General features: G+C 46.9%; 1 protein-coding gene across 1 annotated transcript in view; it reads right to left on the minus strand.

Annotated features, from left to right (window-relative positions):
• MANBA (mannosidase beta) overlaps window positions 1–18,391 on the minus strand; it is a 907,503-nt gene that overhangs the window by 246,974 nt on the left and 642,138 nt on the right. Inside the window, exon 12 of the mRNA XM_069630691.1 lies at window positions 10,747–10,965. Coding sequence (XP_069486792.1) covers window positions 10,747–10,965 — 219 coding nt within the window. The remainder of the gene's footprint in view (window positions 1–10,746; window positions 10,966–18,391) is intronic.

Below are 18,391 nucleotides of genomic sequence, written 5' to 3' on the forward strand. Positions count from 1 at the left end.
AGACGCAGAGAAGACAGAGAAAACGGAGAGAAAGAAAGACAGAATAAAGACGGAAAAGACATTATAACTCACCTGGAAGACAGCAAGCAGAGTCGGAGTCACAGCCGTTCTGTACACGACATAAGGGCACACGGACCAGTGAAGCAACTAGGTCCATGGAACGGCCGCACCAACCACGCGCCCCTGCATAGAGACGCAGGACGGAGAGTTCAACGCACAAAAACCAAAGGTGAGCAATCACCCCAAGGGAGGGGTTTTGGACCAGAGGGAGGTGGGAGTGCACCCATCACAGAACCAGTATCTTAACCCTCCATTTTCCTGTTATAGGCGATACCCAACGTCTGGCACATAACCAAGCAAAGAGGGGTCCGGGATAGACCTCCATCCAGTATCGTGTGGCACCCCCGTGGATACCAGGTGAGCGTAATAATTAGAGAGAGAGAGGCTATGTCCAACCCCTTCTTGTGTTAATAAATGTTTATAACCACAAACATGTCTCCTCTGTGTCCGCATCTGATTCCTGGCTCTTCGCACTGTATACAATGTTAGTACGAGGCATGAATTGTAAGTTTCTGGACTTTCGATAGCGAAATCTGGGATGTAGTTCAGTGTCTCTACACAGAATTGCAATAACTGGAAAACAGTGTGAACACCTTGTAAATTATGTCAGCAACTATAAAATCATAGGGATTCCTGGGCATATGATGGCAATAACTAAACTAAAAAGAAAACCTCTTGAGATGCATTGGTTCAGGCAACTTACTGCCCCATGTCACAGCTTCTATTTACAGCAAAGTTTATGAAGGTGGTGGTAACATCTCAGCTTCAGACTTACTCGGAATCAGATAGTTGGCTCAATGAAGGGTTGGTAGGTTTTCGTCCAGGTTGAAATACTGAATCAGGAGTGCTGACAGCACCAGATGACCTACAAGTTTGGATAGATACAGGTGGAACAGGTGCCCTTCTTTTATTAAATCTGTCCACAGCGTTTGATACTGTGGACCTTGACATTCTGTTATGCCACCTGCACAAGATGGGAGTAGGGAGGGAGGTTGGCTGGGTCTTGGTTAGATCCTACTTCTCTAACTGAGACCAAATAGTACAGTATCAATCTGCACAAAGGACTTTTACCTGTGGAGAACTGCGGGCCCCTTCATTAAGCCCACTTCTTTTCAACCTGCACATGAAACCTCTTGCATGTTTAATCATTGGCTTTGATATTACTTTTTATATTGATGCAGAAGACACCCAGATGATTCTTCAGCTGGGTTATGCCATTCAATGCATAACAGTTATGTTTATAAGTAACATTTACATGAATATATTTTAAATACAAGGTTAGACTTTTACTGTGAAACAGTATCTCAAACGACAGCAGAAAATCTATATGTATAAACCACAGATTTCAATATATTGTACAGTCCAACTAACTCTAATTCTAAATTACCATAAACGCGAGCTGGCCAGACCCATAGCCTAAACCACACCCACAGAGGTAATGCTGTGCTGGAATGCCCATCCCATTACTCAGTTTAAGTCTTGGGGAGTGATGGTTATTTTGGACAATGCACAAACAGCAATGATGTAAACAGTATGTACCACTTCTTTTGTTATAAAAGCTGCTTGCACTTCGCAGCTATGAGAAATGTTACTGCTTCTCAAGCATTAATGTCCAGGGTTGTCCTTATCCATTACTCCACCCCGGAAATGCACAGCAAAAGGTTGCAAGTACCTTTCCAACTGCCTTTACTCACTGAGATGTTTATACTCCGGTAGAATAAAAAAATTTCACTTGTGATTTTGCGATCATTTAATGGCGTTCCAGCCCCAGGGATTGGAGGTACATGGTTGGCAACAAGTGGCAACTTCCCTTATTTCCATTTTGCCCTCTGCTAACACCAGAGCGGTTACCATGAGAATGAGGCAGAGTTCTTTTTATTCAACATTTTTATAAAATGTGTCTGTATCGTCTGCATGTATTTCATACGTAAACATCACCATTTGACAAGACCACGTGTAGAAATGTAGTTGCGTTGCCTGAAACATTCATATTACATTCATATTACAGACCAGTCTAGGTGCTTCTCACAGGGTGACAGCAGGCAACTTGCGAAAAAACAGATATTCACATTGAAGCTAAAATTCCTTGTTCCAAACTTCCCTTACTTGTGTCCAGTTGGCAGACAGCTTAAGTTCCGATTGCTTACTCAAAAAGATTGTTTTTTGACCTTATCGTAATTACAAATCGGCCTCAATAAGTACCTCTACTCTACTAAACTGTAGAACATACTGCTTGCTCCAAATACTGGGCAGCAGAGATCTGAAAACACTCTTTCAACGAACATAACATAGAAGAGAACAGGCTATAATTAATATAGTGGAAGCAATAACTTTCTAATCCCCGCAGCTTTAAAAACATCCTTAAAAAGCAAAAATATGAGGAGACCACTAGGAGGCGCAGAGCAACATGGCCACGTGAGACCCGAGCTCTGCACCCCGTCGACGAAATCTTGAGCGGTGGCAACCCCAGAGGAGTTGTTGTCCCCCAAGAAGTGGAGGAACACCACTGGATGTACCCCAGTGGCTGGTGAAAGTGGGAACCGCAGAAGAGTAGTATGGGGAGCCCCGCAGTGCAGGGACCCCCATGGTCAGAAACGCAGGCCAGGGTGAACGAAGCAGTCAGCACGGAACAAAGCAGTGGGTCCCGAGCCACTGCTGATGACTGAGGTCACAGGATTCCTCGGTAAGAGGTGTCGGGGGCTGTGGCGGCTCGACGGAATGGTGGATAGAGAAAGGGAGGAAAGGTGTACCACGCTGGAGATGCAATGACGGTCTCCTTCATGACCCGGTCTTAAGGGAGTTTTTGAGAAAGGAAATCATACACTTTGAGACCAACGCCACGGGGGAGGTTCACTGGAAGAGAGTGTGGCAGGCGGCCAAGGCAACAATGAGAGGCCTACTGATTGTGGAAGGGGCTTGAAAAAAGGGAGAGCGTGCTGATTGAGGGGCAGCTATGGGAGGAATTGAGGGGTATGAGGGCAAAGCTAACGGTGCAAGGTGCAGATCGAGAGAGGTTACTGGGGGCAATGCGAGATAAATTACAAGAATTGAACTTGCTCCTAATAGGGGAGGTTGAGAAAAGGTTGTGCTGCACCAGACAACGGTTTTATGAACAAGGTAACACGGTCGGGATGCTGTTGGCGAACAGAGTTAGGGAATGTAGGACAGAGAGAAGGGTCCACGGCCTAAGGGATGGAGAGGGGAATATGATGGGCCTAAGGGGGGACATCCCAAACCGTTTTTGCAGAATATGATGAGAACCTGTATGCCCAGTCACACACGCCTGGAAAGAGGGAGGTGAAGGAATATTTGGGGAGGATCCCCATCATGCAGCTGACTAGGGGGGAGAGGTCCCTGTTAGAGGCCGACATCACACAGCATAAGGTCCTGCTGGCTAGACGGCTATACAACAGACTTTTACAAGAAGCTCTGGTGGGGCCCTTGGCCGAGGTATTGAACTCCATCCAGAGCACAGCGGATATACCCCCCACCTTTCTGGAAGCGTTAATAGCAGTTATCTCTAAACAAGGTAAGGACCTGCTGAGCTGTGCCTCATATAGGCCTATATTATTGCTAAATGTAGATGCAAAGATATTCACAAGGATACTAGTGTCTCAGCTGGCAATACAACTGGGATCAGATAACCTAAGGAAGACCCTACACATTCTGAATGATCCGGGGTTGAAAAGGGAAGGGGTATTGGTCCTTTCCCTAGATGCCAAAAAAGCATTTGACAAGGTCAACAGGTCCTTCATGAAAGAGATCCTCGGGGAGATGGGTATAGGAGAGCGTTGGATGGGATGGATCTCGGCCCTATACTCTTCCCCAAAGGCAAGAGTGATGGTGAATGGTGGGGTGTCTGGGTCAATACATCTGAGCAGAGGCACCAGGCAGGGATGCCCTCTGTCACCCCTGCTATATGCATTGGTGATGGAGTCCTGGGTAATTGGCCTGCGGAGCAACACAGACATAACAGGAGTGACATTGGGTGGGCAGGAGTATAAAATTAAAAAGACGTTTGCGGATTATGTTCTGCTTTATCTCACGAATCAGCAGACCTCAGTGTCTGCTCTGCTAAAGGGATTGGAGGAATATGGGGGTTAAAGTGTGAAAGTCTGTGGCATTTTTGCCTGGAGTTGGAGCCAGGGACTTTGTGACAGAGTTAGGGTTTGGGGTGCAGCAGGAGCGATTCTGCTACCTTGGGGTCGAGAAACCAAGTGACGCTGGGGATCTGTTTGAAAGAAATTACCTCCCTCACTGGGGCAAGTAACAGGCTGACCTGCAGAGTTGGGGATGGATCGGTCTCTCAAAGATGGCGCATCTGAATTGTATCAAGATGATGTTGCTCCCCAAGCTGCTGTTTTGTTCCAGATCCTCCCCATAGTGGTTCCGTCACGCTTTTTGGCCAACGCCCTGAGAGCTCTCCTTCATTTTTTATGGGCAGGAGCTAAGCCCAGGGTGGCCTGTAGAATGTTGGTTCTGGCTAAAGAGGAGTGGGGGGGGGGGGGATTCCGAGACCTTATGGCATACTATAGGGTCGCTCAACTAAGGATAATGGTGGACCCTCTAGAGCCCAGCTCACAGAAACAGTGGGTGCACATGGACAACTTAGTCCTGGAACCGGTTACGCTAGGACGGTGGGTGTGGGTCCCTCAGTGGGAGATCCCCAGACGGGTCCTGATACACCTCATATTGGTGGATTTTTGGTTGCTTTGGCACGACAGTGGTGCTACCCGATGGCGATCTACGTGGGCCTCGCCCCTTAGTCGTATCTGGGCACCACCATTAACAAACTCTATTCCAGATCCCTTATGGTTTCAGTCATGGTACGAGGCAGGATTGTCAAGGGCGGGCAGTTATGGGAAGGGGGCACATTCATACCCCTGGCCTACCTGGAGGAATGTTTGGGTATCGGGGGGCTGTCGGTCTTCTGCTATCTACAGTTGAAAGATGTGTTGATAAGGCAGGAATGGGAAAAAATGTAGGTAGGGAGCTCACTCCATTTGAAAAGCTATTGTTGCAGGGTACTACCACAAAGGGCCAGATATCTCGACTCTATGGGGAACTGAGGCGGAGCGACGCTGTCGACACGCTGACGACAAGGGTGAAATGGGCCACAGACCTGACGATAGACATAACCGATCAGATGTGGGGTACGATATGTAGGAGGGCTAAGATGTCAATGCTGTCCCTGCAATATCGAATGCAAGCATTTCAATTGATACATCGATTGCATTACCCGCTGCCGCCCCTGGCGAAGATGCATCAAGGGGCAGACTTGCGCTGCTGGCGCTGTAAACAGGCAAACAGCGACTATTACCTTATGTGGTGGGGCTGCTCACTTATACAGAGATACTGGGCGGGAGTCTTGGGGTGGTACAAGGATTTGGATGGAGTGCAAAGGCCTCCATCGATGGGTGCTGCTGCTGCTGGGGGTGAATGAGAAGGAGGAGGATGTGGGGGAGAAAGGCCATATGGTCTGCACCCTGCTAGTGACGGCAAGGAGCTGTGTGGCGCAGTACTGGAAGAGAAGGGGTACATCCACAAAGAAAGAATGGGCCCAGAAAGCAAGATCCTTATATGACATGGAGTAATTGATGCACCTGTTGGACGAGGCACGGAAAGACAGAGGGGACCTGGCTACCTTTCATCAATAAATATGGTCATTAGCTTGCCATGGGAAAGCAACACAATGGTGTATGATGCTATTTGAAGTGACAGTGATACAAGTGGTGTTTTTTGTAATGCATGTGGGCGAGGGAGGGGTGGGTGGCAGTCGGGGGCTGGGAGTAATTTACATGAACCAGTTATTGTTCATTCTGATAAAAATGTTGACTACCTCTTGAAAAAATGACAATGCATTGATTTAAAAAATAAAAGCCAAAATATGGGTCCAAATGTTGGCGAAGGGGCATAGTTACGCCAAGGTTGAGAGAGTTTGTTGAAGGGGCAGAATCTGGTGAATGTGCAGAGTCTGGCTATCTGGACTCCCCATCGTTGCTGCAGGAGATTGTCCTTAGGAACCATAGAATGGGTCCACCACTGCCAAGTCTATTCGCTCCCCTCCTGCTTAGTAATAGGATAGTGAGCGTTTAAACAGGGCAGGGGTGACTTATTGGTTGCGTTCCTTTCTTATCCCCCGATCCGGACCACCAACGCAGGAGCTGTGTAGGGTGACGAATAAAGAAGCATTCAATACCAAGTCCTCTGAGTTGGGTGTGTGACAAGGCAATCTTAAGACCTATCCAGGAATCAGGAATAACAAGACATGTGTTTACCTGTAGTCCTGTTGTGTCTTTCCTGAACCATCCCTAAAGGGGATTCTTGTTCTTAACACAAGATGGGTTCTAATTACTAGAACAGTAGTAATATAATTTTCAGGACAGGGGTCTCTCCACTACTTGATTCTGCATAAAAATGAAGTATTCTTTAAACAGGTTTTTTTATGTCTGGTTGAATATTGACTGTAGCTCGGGTTGAGCACAAAGAAAATACAAGGCGCTCCTATAACCTGCAGTGAAGCAGTCTGAGCGTGGAACTAACCCAGAACAAGGAATTAAACAATAGAAATCGTGGCAAAGAAAACCCTCCTTCTTACCTGACTAATTACCTAAGCTTGGTAATAAGAAAAAGGAGCGGTCGGGACCTCCAAATTAGGATGTTTGCGATACACCGTTTGCTCAGCTGTCTGCTCTTTTATGCTCGTTGTCAGGAACACCTAACATTTTCCGGCGCCCATCTTGTAAGAACACCAACCCTGCAACAAGGGAACAGGACAGTATCTCACCCCCGACAGCCATATGTAATTCCAATGATCAGGGGCTCGTGGTACCAGAGTTACCGTGAACAGGATCGAGCGGAGCTAAGGCAGGAAAAAGAATCGTGTGAAACAGGAGAAACGGTACCCACCACGATATGTTTCGCCAGGGACCCCTCATAAGACCTTGGTAGCGGCGGGTCCACATGGGCTGCCAAAAGCTCCCAGGCAGTAAGGGGGATGTTCACACACGGTCCCTAACTCTGGCAGAGATGGAGTAAAGTTGTGGAGGGGGCACATGCACTTAGTTGGGCCCAGGGCAGCAGAAAGCCTAAATACGCCCCTGCAAACAGCTACAAGCACAGAATGTACACTGCAAGTGCAAGCTTCCATAACAAATGTTTACAGCAAGTGAATGGACAAGGCAGGTGCACGTTTCTCTCCGAAATGGGTACATGCAACATGGGCTGGGCAAGTGGAAGCTCCTCTAATAAATCCTACAGTGACGTTATTGTTGCAGTGCAAGAAAACGAAACCTGCATGTGAGAAAAACATTGCCTAAAGATCTCCAGTGCCCGCGGCGAATACACACTGCCGCCTCCAGGCACCCTAGACCACCAGGGAGAGAACGAATAGAGAGACTCCTTAAGAGCAGGGGCAGATGCCCCAAACTCAAACTTGACTAATGTACTTTGCGGGCCGCCATTGTTACACCGTGGAGAAAGTGGATGGGTATAGCTTCTAATTAATGCTTTTGCCAAATGTAACATCTCCAGGGAGGAGAAAAAGCTGACAGATTGGCTATGGCAAGTGGACCAATGGCCTAAAGAGGAGGAGCATAAAAAGGACAGATGGCAACAGGAAGGCGTGGGTTATTCTGTAAGATCAGAGGAGGAGAAGGGAAGGAGCAGTGGAGTTTTGAAGCAATGATTGGAGAATGTGAGGTTTTGGTTTAGTGTGTGCAAGGGTACTGCTGTGTGAATGTGTGTGCCTGTGCGTTTGTGTTGCGAGTGAGTAGAGAGGTTAGTGTAAGGAGTGAATGTAAATTGAATAGTACAGAGTGGAAGAAGAGTTTGGAGGGTGAAGAAGTGGTAGTGAGGCGGAGGACAGTAGGACTTTTGAGGGGGTGAGTAGCAGTGTGGGGGTGGGAGCAGTAGATGGAAGGAGGGAGAGTAGTGCAGCGGAATGAGGGAGTAATAGCGTGTAGGAGGGAGTAGGAAATTGAAGAAGGGAGTACTAGAGTGGTGGAAGTAGTAACATCAAAGGGTGGAGGCAAGACCTAGGAGGAGTGAGAACATCGAAAGGACAGAAGATTGGTGCAAGGAGCAAGGCAGAGTGGATAAGAGGGAGAGTAGAAAGAGAGAGGTAAGAGTGGGCGTGACAGGACAACATGACACTTGGATAGAGTAGTGATAATCAGGAAGTCCATGAGGGAGTTTAGAGAGATCGATTTAGGACATCGTCTGTAGCTCAATATAGTGCTTACACAGTATGGGTTACTGTTCAGTAGCACTAACCAGGGACCAGAGAAGTCTGGGCTACAGTCATGGGTCAAACAAAAGACGAGAGAGGGACGGCGCTAGGGCACACAAATATTGAAATACAGACCCTTGAACCATTGCCATGACTGTGATTATTGTGCCATCTGTGGCAATAGCCAGGTGACCCCTGCTGCCAAGCTAGCCCTACTATAGGTAGGCCAAAGACTGTGGCCTTATCTGTCAATCTCCATCAGGGACTTTGTAGGTGACCTAACAGGGTAGTATGATTGCCCTGGTGCCTTTTCTTCCAATGATGATCTCTCAGGCTTTTCATCACTCACCTCGCCCTACACCTTTCTCGTCAGTCCCAATGCTCAGTCTCCTGGTCTTCTCTCTTACCCTCCTGTCTCTACATCAGCCCCCCAATCCCCATCTACACACTACGTCCTCCTGGTCTTATTACTCTCTCTTCCTTCTGTTTACACTATTCAGCACCCTTCCGATCGTATCCACTCCCCAATAGATGAATCTCCTCCCCACAACAGCCCTGCCTCTCTCACTCAACTCCCCTCCTGACCTTTTGGCCAAATATTTTCAATCACTCTCTTACTCACTTGCGCACAAATAACCAAACTGGTACCAACCCCTTAATCCCAACACCGTAGCTTCACTCTTTCGAAATTCTCAAAAAGTCACCACCACATGCTACACCCTCTCTTGGTCTTCCTCCCACTCCTCCAACCACACCCTAACACACTTCATTGCAGAATGGCTCTGCTGCCTTATAAGACCCTCCCCTTTCTAACTAGAAGCTTCTCTCTGTTCCCACTGGGAACCAGAGTCAGCTACTTCTGGGAACCAATCTCCATCTAAGCAGATGCCAACTACTCCCTCCAATCTCCTCCCTTGCTGGCTGGATTTTCACCAGTAAGTTTACATAAGGGCCTTTAGTCCCACTCCCATTTCCTTCCTGCTAGCCACGGTGCACTGTTTGTTATCTCCTGCAAGTTAATACCCACAAAGGCTTTGGGGAGGTTTCCTTGTCATTGCTGTGTCATTCTCTGTTAGTTCCAGCTTCATTGCTGCTGAGCGGCACAGCTGGGCAGTCTGTAGTGGGTGTTTGGTCTCTGATTGGGCTCCTGAATGTGGAAGTCTACTCCGTTCCCATTTGGTTAACCAGTTGGTTTCTCTGTTGTAAGCTGGGTCTTCTGCATTGGACCCAGGTGCATTGGGGTACCTGTAGTTTTTCATTGCATAGTAGTGCTTCCCAGGAACCATTATCCCTCACGGGAGACTGTGAAGTCTGGTGCATTCTGGTGCCTATAATAGTGTCTCAGGTACCATCTGAAAGAGAAGACAAAGAGACCAAGACAGGACAAAGGCTAACGGGCATCTGGTCAGAGAAAGGGGCACCTATATACATCCATAGCTCCAGGCATTGTGGAGAGCAAGGGTCCCTCTCAACTCTTTCTGACCACCTCTGAGACTGTGAACGAATTGAAAAAAACATTTTTCTTAGTTAAGACAACCAGGAACTGCATAGCTAAGATAATGGATTGGACTCTGGACATTAAATCCATTGAGTTACCCCTCCATCCTGATACGGTTTTCCCAAGAATCTCAGTTTTTGTGCTCCATTTACCTACCATACATTAGAACCTGCAGGCGTTTCCTTAACCAGACCCTGGGACTAAGTGTATCTGCAGAAAAAAAGTAAAGAAAAAAGAACGTATGGTGTTCCTATTTCGGCTGTACTAAAATTACGTACAGCCGAAAATGTCAACATTTACAACATACAATGCTATTATAGCGAACAGGGGAAGAAGTGGTTTTGCGGAGTGTCCCCTTGTTTGCTATAATGGAATCAGGGGTGTCCCCGGCTTTCAATACATTGGAAGCAGGCGGGCAGACAAATAAAGAAATCAAAAAACAAAAAAGACAATAAAAAGGACCCTGCGGTGCCGGTTCCCATCCACGTTAAGTGAAGGGAACTGACGGTTCAGGGAGACAGGGGAGTCAGTGCCACACAACGAAGTGTGCCGCCAAAAGGTAAGTGGGGGGAGCGGGTAAGGGGATGTGGGGAACACTAATGCGTGATTACACTGCAGCATGCTTTTCGAATTCAACATTTTCGAATTTGCAATTTCGCCCTGCGGTGTAATCACGTACATCCGGACTAAGTGGTCAGGTTTGATGGAAGTTACTAGTTAGTCAGGAGAAGGGGACTTCACTGGAACAGCTATCCAAACCACTTGACTCATCCTATGGATGAGTTGGTTCTCCGTAAATGAAGGGACTCCTGTTTTGGTATTTTTGCTCAAACAAGCGTGGTTTACACGAGAATAAAATGAAGTGTAATTCATCCCATTTCATTGCCTCGAATCCTTGCAACTAGCATGCAAAGTGTTTTGTATTAGCAAGCTAATTAACGTGCATTTTTAACTTTACCTTTTGCAGAGTGCTGAAAGAGGGCCATGACTGATACCCATACTCTGAGGCAAAGCGAGTTTTTGGATACGTTTTCCAGCTCCAGCAGTCATCGAAGTAGTTATAAAAGTGGGTGTCACCGTAATGAGGGTCGTAGGGGTCCCTAGAAACCCAACCTTCTTTGATAGACTCTTCTCCATTGGTGGGGCTGGATGCGAGGAAAGGACGACTAGCGTCTTCCTATGTGAAGAAAGTACGAAACATACAGATTAGTTGAATAAGTCAACAGGGGGAACAAATAAAAAAAAACACAGACATCCCCTTTCCAAAGGCTGAAAACGTTGAATTTATGGTAAAAAATTACCTTATATCAAGTAAGAGCAGGCTATTCCATAGAGGTGAACAAGGGGGCATTAGATGGAAAATGGCCAAAGGAGGCACACAACAACAAACAGGGAACCTGATTAAAGAAAAAGGATGGCCTTAAGTGTGAGGCACAACATAAGATATATCACATAAAAACACTTACAGGAGCAAAATTAAATGCTAGTGGTACTGGTTTACTCGTTTTCATTTAATGTGAATGCTACAACAGTCCCCAGGCGGAAGTACACCCTATCCCTATAGGGTGTCACTACCCCTAGGTCGCAGGTGGTGTGCCGCCTATCTAATAGGAAAGGAAGAATAAGTGCTGTCCCTGCATCCACAATGATACACTACCAGTATTAGTGAACCAGTACAATCATTGAGCCAAGTCTGCTTTGCCTCCTTGGACATTCCCATAGGATTTTTTCTTTTAGGGCACAATGGCCATAATCTTACTTTATTCACCAACAACAGGGGTGTGTGCATGATGTGCGGATCAGATGGTTCTATATGGTTCAACTCAAAAATAAAATTATAAAAAAACAATGGTGATACTTAAGACTTTTTGGTAACTCAAAGTTACAGGACCTAAAATTTCTTGTAGACTAGGTACTCCATTTTCAAAAAAGTGCATAGTCGGACCCGGTTTTATGACAAAAATGCATGTGCATATGTCGCTTAGCCATCTATGCACAGTGCTATTCTGCAAACTTAAGGAGTGATGTTCCCCTTCATGTACGAGTGCTCCTGTGTTACCAGGGTGTATGATTAAATACACGGGCGTGGTTCGTAATAATTCTTTTTGGCCACACCACGTGTTTTCGGGTACCCGTGTTACGTCCCTGGGACCATAATGCATATATTTAAAACACTGCAATCTTTGCGATCAACTCGAACGAAAACTTTTTTCTAAGGCCGCTTACCGTAAGTACAGGGGGCTACTCTGGATGTACAGTGCTGCAGCAGTCTGGCTGTCTCTGCCGGCACAAACGACAGAAGGGTTGCTAAAGTAGCCCAGATTGATCTTCATCGGATTTGGGCTTAGGGTAGGGTAAAAAAAAAAAATCACAAAAAACGATTAGAGCAAAATAGGCCTCATTACAAGTTTGCTGGTCCAGAAAGAACGGTACCGGTAAGCTTGCCGGTACCATTGTTTTCAGCCCGGCAATCTACGAGTTCTGCGAGCGGGTGCTTTTCAGCCGCCAGGTCTGACCTGGCGGGCAGACCGGCACCCGCTTGCAGAACTCGATAGATGCACAGGCACCGTTCACAAATGCTGCTGGTGCATCCGTCTTCCGCATTCCCATTGGGTCCAATGGGACTCAAATGGGAATGGGGAGCACTAATTACTGGCATCCGGCAATGGGGATTTACTGGGTCCGTCGGGGCCGTAATGCCCCGGTAAGTCGCCATTGCCAGGTGCTGGTAAATTCATGACTCTGGTATTTATCGGCACGGCTACTGTCAGGGTCGTTATGACCCCCCAATGTCACCAATTGCTTTACTGCACTTAATTTTATTTGATTGTGTGGAGACTATGAAGAATAATGTAGAGAGTATGCCCAGCATACATTGGGGGGTTAGTGGACCCTTGGGGGAGCGGGCAGAGGTAAAATAGATCCATGTGATCTAAAATAATAATTGTTGCATAGTGCATGTAAAAGCAATAGATGCCAAACATACACAGGCCAAACTAGTTGTTTGAAATTCTCACCCCGGGGTCAGGATGTGGAGGCACCGTCAACTCTGATGGATTAGACGATCTGAAAAGACGTATCCGAATTACAGGTCCTGAAGAAGAGAAGGAGAACCAGCATGTCATCGAAACCGGTCAACCATCACAATGTACGATACCCCTAAAGGAAACACGAGATATGGGAATTCAAGGAATATCTTTTAGTGGAGACATAGTCTCCCCTTTTGATTGTTGTTTTTTCACCACACTATCTCGTCTGGTGTAAAATGACACTTTTTTTAAAAAAGACTACCTAGTCTACAAGAAATTTCAAGTCCCATAACTTTGAGTTACTAAAAAGTCTTTTAAGTATCACCATTGCTTTTATAATTTTATTTTTGAGCTGAACCATATAGAACCATCTGATCCACACCTCATGCACACACCCCAGATGTTGGTGAATAAAGAAGGTTATGGCCATTGTGCCCTAAAAATGGAAGAAAAGTAGACTTGGCTCAACGATTGTACTGGTTTACTAATACTGGTAGTGTATCATTGTAGATGCAGGGACAGCACTTCTTCTTCCTTTCCTATTAGATAGGCGGCGCACCACCAGCGACCTAGGGATAGTGACACGCTATAGGGATAGGGTGTACTTCCGCCTAGGGACTGTTGTAGCATTCACATTAAATGAAAACGAGTAAAGTAGTACCACTAGCATTTAATTTTGCAAGGGAGGAACACACAAGGTTGTATGGCTATTACGGCAGAGGGAAAACAGCTCATGTGTCAAGTTCCATCAGAAAACAAACATGTTTCAGCACTGTTTTGTGGTAAAGCAAACATGGACATTGTGAGTTGTAAACAATTAAAATGGTAAAGGTAGTGGAGAAGTAGGCTTCAATGTCAAAGATAAGCAACACTGTTGTGATGTATAAATGAACATTTCCTCTTTCTTCCATAGGCTTGCTTAACCATTCAAGATCAATGAGATGGCAGCTTGCTAAAAGAGGAATTGCAGAAAAGGCAGTGGAGAAGAACAAATTACTTACTTCTCGGTAATGCTCTTTGTGCTGGATGCCCCTCCCACCGATTCCTCATTTATGATATCTCTTAGCACAGCTGTTCATCAGAAACAGAGGGTGCAGTGAAGCTCTATGTCGGCTCCGCTCGATGCCTATATGCGCCCCGGGCCAGATAGGACATCAGGGCCAATACATATTGAGGTGCTGTGCCCCAAGACCCAAGCTCCACCCTTTTCCCCTTGCACTCTGATGCTGAGGAACTGCAGAACAAGAAGCGGACTAGCTATCATCCAAGAAATCCAGGTTGGGAGGGCGCTGAGGAATCTGTGGGAGGAAAATCCATCTGAAAGAACATCACTGAGAGGTAAGTTATTTGTTCTTCTAATGGAATTCCTCCTCTGCCTTGGAAGGATGAGCCAAAGCAAAATAGACAGAAAGAAGGATCTTTTGAGAGAGTTGGCAATCTGAGACTACCCTATGAAGGAAGGACAGCCTCACTCTCAACATCAACTTCTCTTTGGAAAAAAACAAATTAGGGAGGATTAACAGATAACGCCTGGCGCTCACTCACCAGTCTAGTGGAAGTGATGGCAATCAGGAAAACTGCCTTAAGGGTGAGCAGATTTAAATAACAAGAATGCAGGTGCTCATATGAAGCACCCATAAAAAATGTCAACATTAAATTCAAATCCCTCGCCGTAACAACAAACTGGCATGGTGGAACTGGACTGCACAATCCTTGCAGAAATTACATAAGTATGGGGATCATGACAACAAGCCCTGCATCAGGGTGCTTTTGAAAACTGAAATAGCTGCAAGGTAACCCTACACAGCTAGCCTGTTGGAGCCAAAGATTGCAGAAAATCCAACAAAGAGAATGTGTGACAAGTAAAAGGATCCAGAGCCTTCTCCGAGCACCGAGCTGAAAATCCATGCCCCCTTCAGTCACAAACGAGGAGCACATCCAGGACGTTATTCGATAAGTCCCACTCCTTATATTTCAGCCAGGCATGAAGGTTCATACTGTTAAGGTTCGAATGGAGTAATTGCCCCTCTGATTGGGAGATTTGATGAATCTGGACAATTTGTCCCTTCTCCCCAGAGGAGAGTCACCCCCTTTGAGGCTAGGGAGGCGAGCCCGTTCAGCAACAATACCCTCCCTAGGGGTCTGGGCAAGTCAGCCCTCAATGGGAGTGACTCCCCTCTCAGGGACAAGGACTTCCATTCCGATAAGGAACTCCCAGTGATATTTCTTCAATCTCTTTGGCTTCAGGTAATGCAGGATCTCACCTGAACGCCACAGTCAAAGAAGAATGACACACCCCTTTTGTTAGTCATGACGTACATCAAACAACAAAGAATTTTGAATTGAGAAGAGAGAATCCTATGCAGCCTCTGAAGGAAAGATGTCTTGGAGGGCGGAGCCACGCTAGACCACGGAGCCAGCGGTAGCGTGGAGAGTGAAAGAAACGCTTGCAAGATGCCGGAAGGCTGGCGTCCTGACCGAAAAAGAGGCCTGTGTCAAGACGGAGATGGTAAAGTAACCATCTCGTCTGGTGGTGCACCACACAGAAGCTGTGGTGGGTCAGGGGTCCATTAACTGACACAGAGACCAGACTGCAAGACCAGACTGCAACAGAAAGACCAAATCCCTGAGCTTGCATGAGAAGTGCAAAAGCTGCTGAGCCAAGCAGCAGAAGGGAAGCGAATGCTCCTGGAAAGGTAATGCCGTGGAGAGGGGTGAACAATGTGATTCTAGGATGTGAAGGCCACAAGAGTTATGGGAGCCTGATACATCCAAATAGAGACAAATCAATCCTATCAGAGGGCCACAGGGGTTCAGAGAGCCCTGAGAAACTGAAAGACATTGACACAGCAGTCTGGAGAAGCCACAAGGGTTACAGGAAAACCTGGACAGACAGACGCCTTATCTAGGCCCTGCTAAAGAAAGCCTGATAGAGGGCCAGAGGACTTTGGGGAGTCCTGAAAACAAGATACGAGGCTGGGAAAGCCACAAGGGTTACGGGTGCCAGATAAATCCAAACAGAGTTAAAGCAAGCCTATCTGCGGGCCAGAGCGCTTTGAAAAGCAGTGAGAAACTGAAAGACTTCACTATCCGAGGCTGGGTAAGCCACAAAGGTTACAGTGGCCATATAAACCCACGCAGGCAAACGCCCTACAAAAGAACAAGTCTGCCAGGGGACCAGAGGACTTTGGGGAGTCCAAGAAACCCGAAAGACAAAGCACAGAATTGGAGGGAGAGAGAACCTGGAAGGTTCCAGTCCTCAAGGATAAAACAGGATAACTGACAGATACCAAGTCGAAACTGATGTAGTTGTGTTATGAAAACCTTGTCTTTCTTGAGGAAGAGAAAACCGTTTGAAGTGGATCTAAAGATTTAAGAAGGTGGCATATAGAACCTGCAGAGAGGCCAAGGACAGATGCTATTGCTCCAGCCTGCTTTTTGTTGAGTTTTCTTGAGTGGTAGGGCCAGTTAGCGGAATAGGATTTGGACATAGGACTGCTTCTTTTGGGACATTAGACGAGCACCATTAGTTTCAGTTTGTTAGGCAGAGAACTTCCCTCATAGCGATAAGGCTAAATATGCGTGTTCTTTTCAGTTTTCAAAAAAACACACTTGAAACAGGTCAGTACTTAGACCAACTCCTTCTTCTGTTTCACCCCAGAGAGCAGATCCACTCTCCACGGAAGGAGGGCAAATGGAGATGTCCAGCAACTCTGAACACGACGTTCTCTGGGCAAAGTCCAGGGTGATCAAAATCAATGTGGACTTGAACAGGAGCAGCAGCCTGACAACCAGCAGGATGGCAGGGATCAGCGATAACACAGAGAAGGTTGAATGTCCAATCGACCTTCAATACATCCCCTATAGCTCCATGTCGAGGAAATTGCCTGGAAAATAACAACTATCACTTCCTGTTTACACAAAACAAAACAAAGAGGTCTATCTGATGAGTTCCCTACTAGGAGAAATCCTCCTGCAGAACGTCCTGACAGAGCTTCCACTTGTGGGAGGCCAAAGTCTGTTTGCTCAAGGCATCCGCAATGGCGTTCTCTGTCCCAGCAAGATGAGCTGCCATTAGACACCTCATTCTCCAGAGCCCAGACCCACAAGCGCATTGCTTCTCTGCAGAGAGACAAGAACCCTACACCACCCTGTTTGTTGAGGTAGTGCATGATGGCCACTGTGTTGTCCATCAGGATCAGCATAGTTCTATCCTGCACTGAAGGAAGGAAAGAGACTAAGGCCAGCCTGAACACTCTCAAATCCAGAAAGTTGATGGGTTCTCTGGATTATGATGGAGAACATAGGTTGCTCACAGTCGAGTCTTGCAGGTGAGCACCTAAACCCTTCAAGGATGCATGTGGGACTATTGTCAATAGGTGGACAGCAAATTGTCTTGCAGTGATCTCCATGCTGGCTCCTGGGAAACATTCTACAAGACTCACAGAAGGTCTGATGTGTGCTCCTGAAACTGAAACCACTGACAGCTGAGAAGTCACTGAAGGGACCCCAGGCACAGCTGTGCCTCCAGCACTACAAGGATGCAATAGACAATGAGGCTTGGTAAGTGCAGTAAGGAAGATGATGGACTCTTTTCCTCTGATTGGAGGACATGGACCATCTGGGAGATGTTCTGCACTCGATTTGAGGGCGGGAAGGCCCTGCCCAGGTGAGTGTCCAGAACCGCACTGATAAATCGGAAGGAATGGGACTGGGGCCTGAGACTTCATGAAGTTGAGGGAGAAGCCTAAACTGTACAACAGGCTGCACATATGGAACCGATACAACAAAGCATGGTCTGGGGATTGAGCTAGGATGGGCCAGCAGGGAAAGAAGTGAATGCCTTACATCCTGAGGAGGGACGGCACCACTGCCAACAGCAGCATAGTTAAGGCCCCGGGTGCTGAAGACAGTCCAAACAGCAGGACTCTAAATTGGTAGTGGCAATGGACTATGAATCTGTGGTGCGTTCTATGCTTTAGATGGATTGGCGCATGAAAGTAGGCATCTTGAAGATCTACCAACACCAGCCAGTCCTGCAAGTTGAGAGCTTGGAAGATCTCGGCCAGCGTAACCATCACAAACTTGTCCTAACCTATGTACAGATTCAAGAACCTCAGACCCAGAATAGGATGCACGATTTTCTCTTTGAAAAACAGAAAATAGACTCAGTGCCAGCCCCTGTTTTGTAATGATCGGGCACCCATTCTAAAGTATCCTTTGTCAAAAGCTGACAAACCTTCTCTAATAGAAGAGGGTCCGGAGTCAGGCAGTGGCTGGATGGTGGATGGTCTCGAAAGCGTCGAGAAAAAGGGAGGCAATATCCCAGCTGAACGACCTGTAAGGCCCAGGCATCGGAAGTGATGAGACAGCATTCATTGGCAAACACAAATCAATCTTCTGGTGGAAGTCTGTTTCACAGAGGCTTTGCACCGGGGCCGCGGAGAACACAGCGGAGGCAGAGAAGCGTCTTCTTGGAACACCACAGCGTCTGCCCCTGGCAGAAATTATTTGCTTGAGGGTGCCTGTCCAATGCCTGTGAGGGCTGCAACCTTTGGAGGAACTCATCGGCCT

The sequence above is a fragment of the Ambystoma mexicanum genome, chromosome 6q (genome assembly GCF_040938575.1).
Source record: "Ambystoma mexicanum isolate Mex_15411 chromosome 6q, UKY_AmexF1_1, whole genome shotgun sequence".
NCBI classification, from domain to species: Eukaryota; Metazoa; Chordata; class Amphibia; order Caudata; family Ambystomatidae; genus Ambystoma; species Ambystoma mexicanum.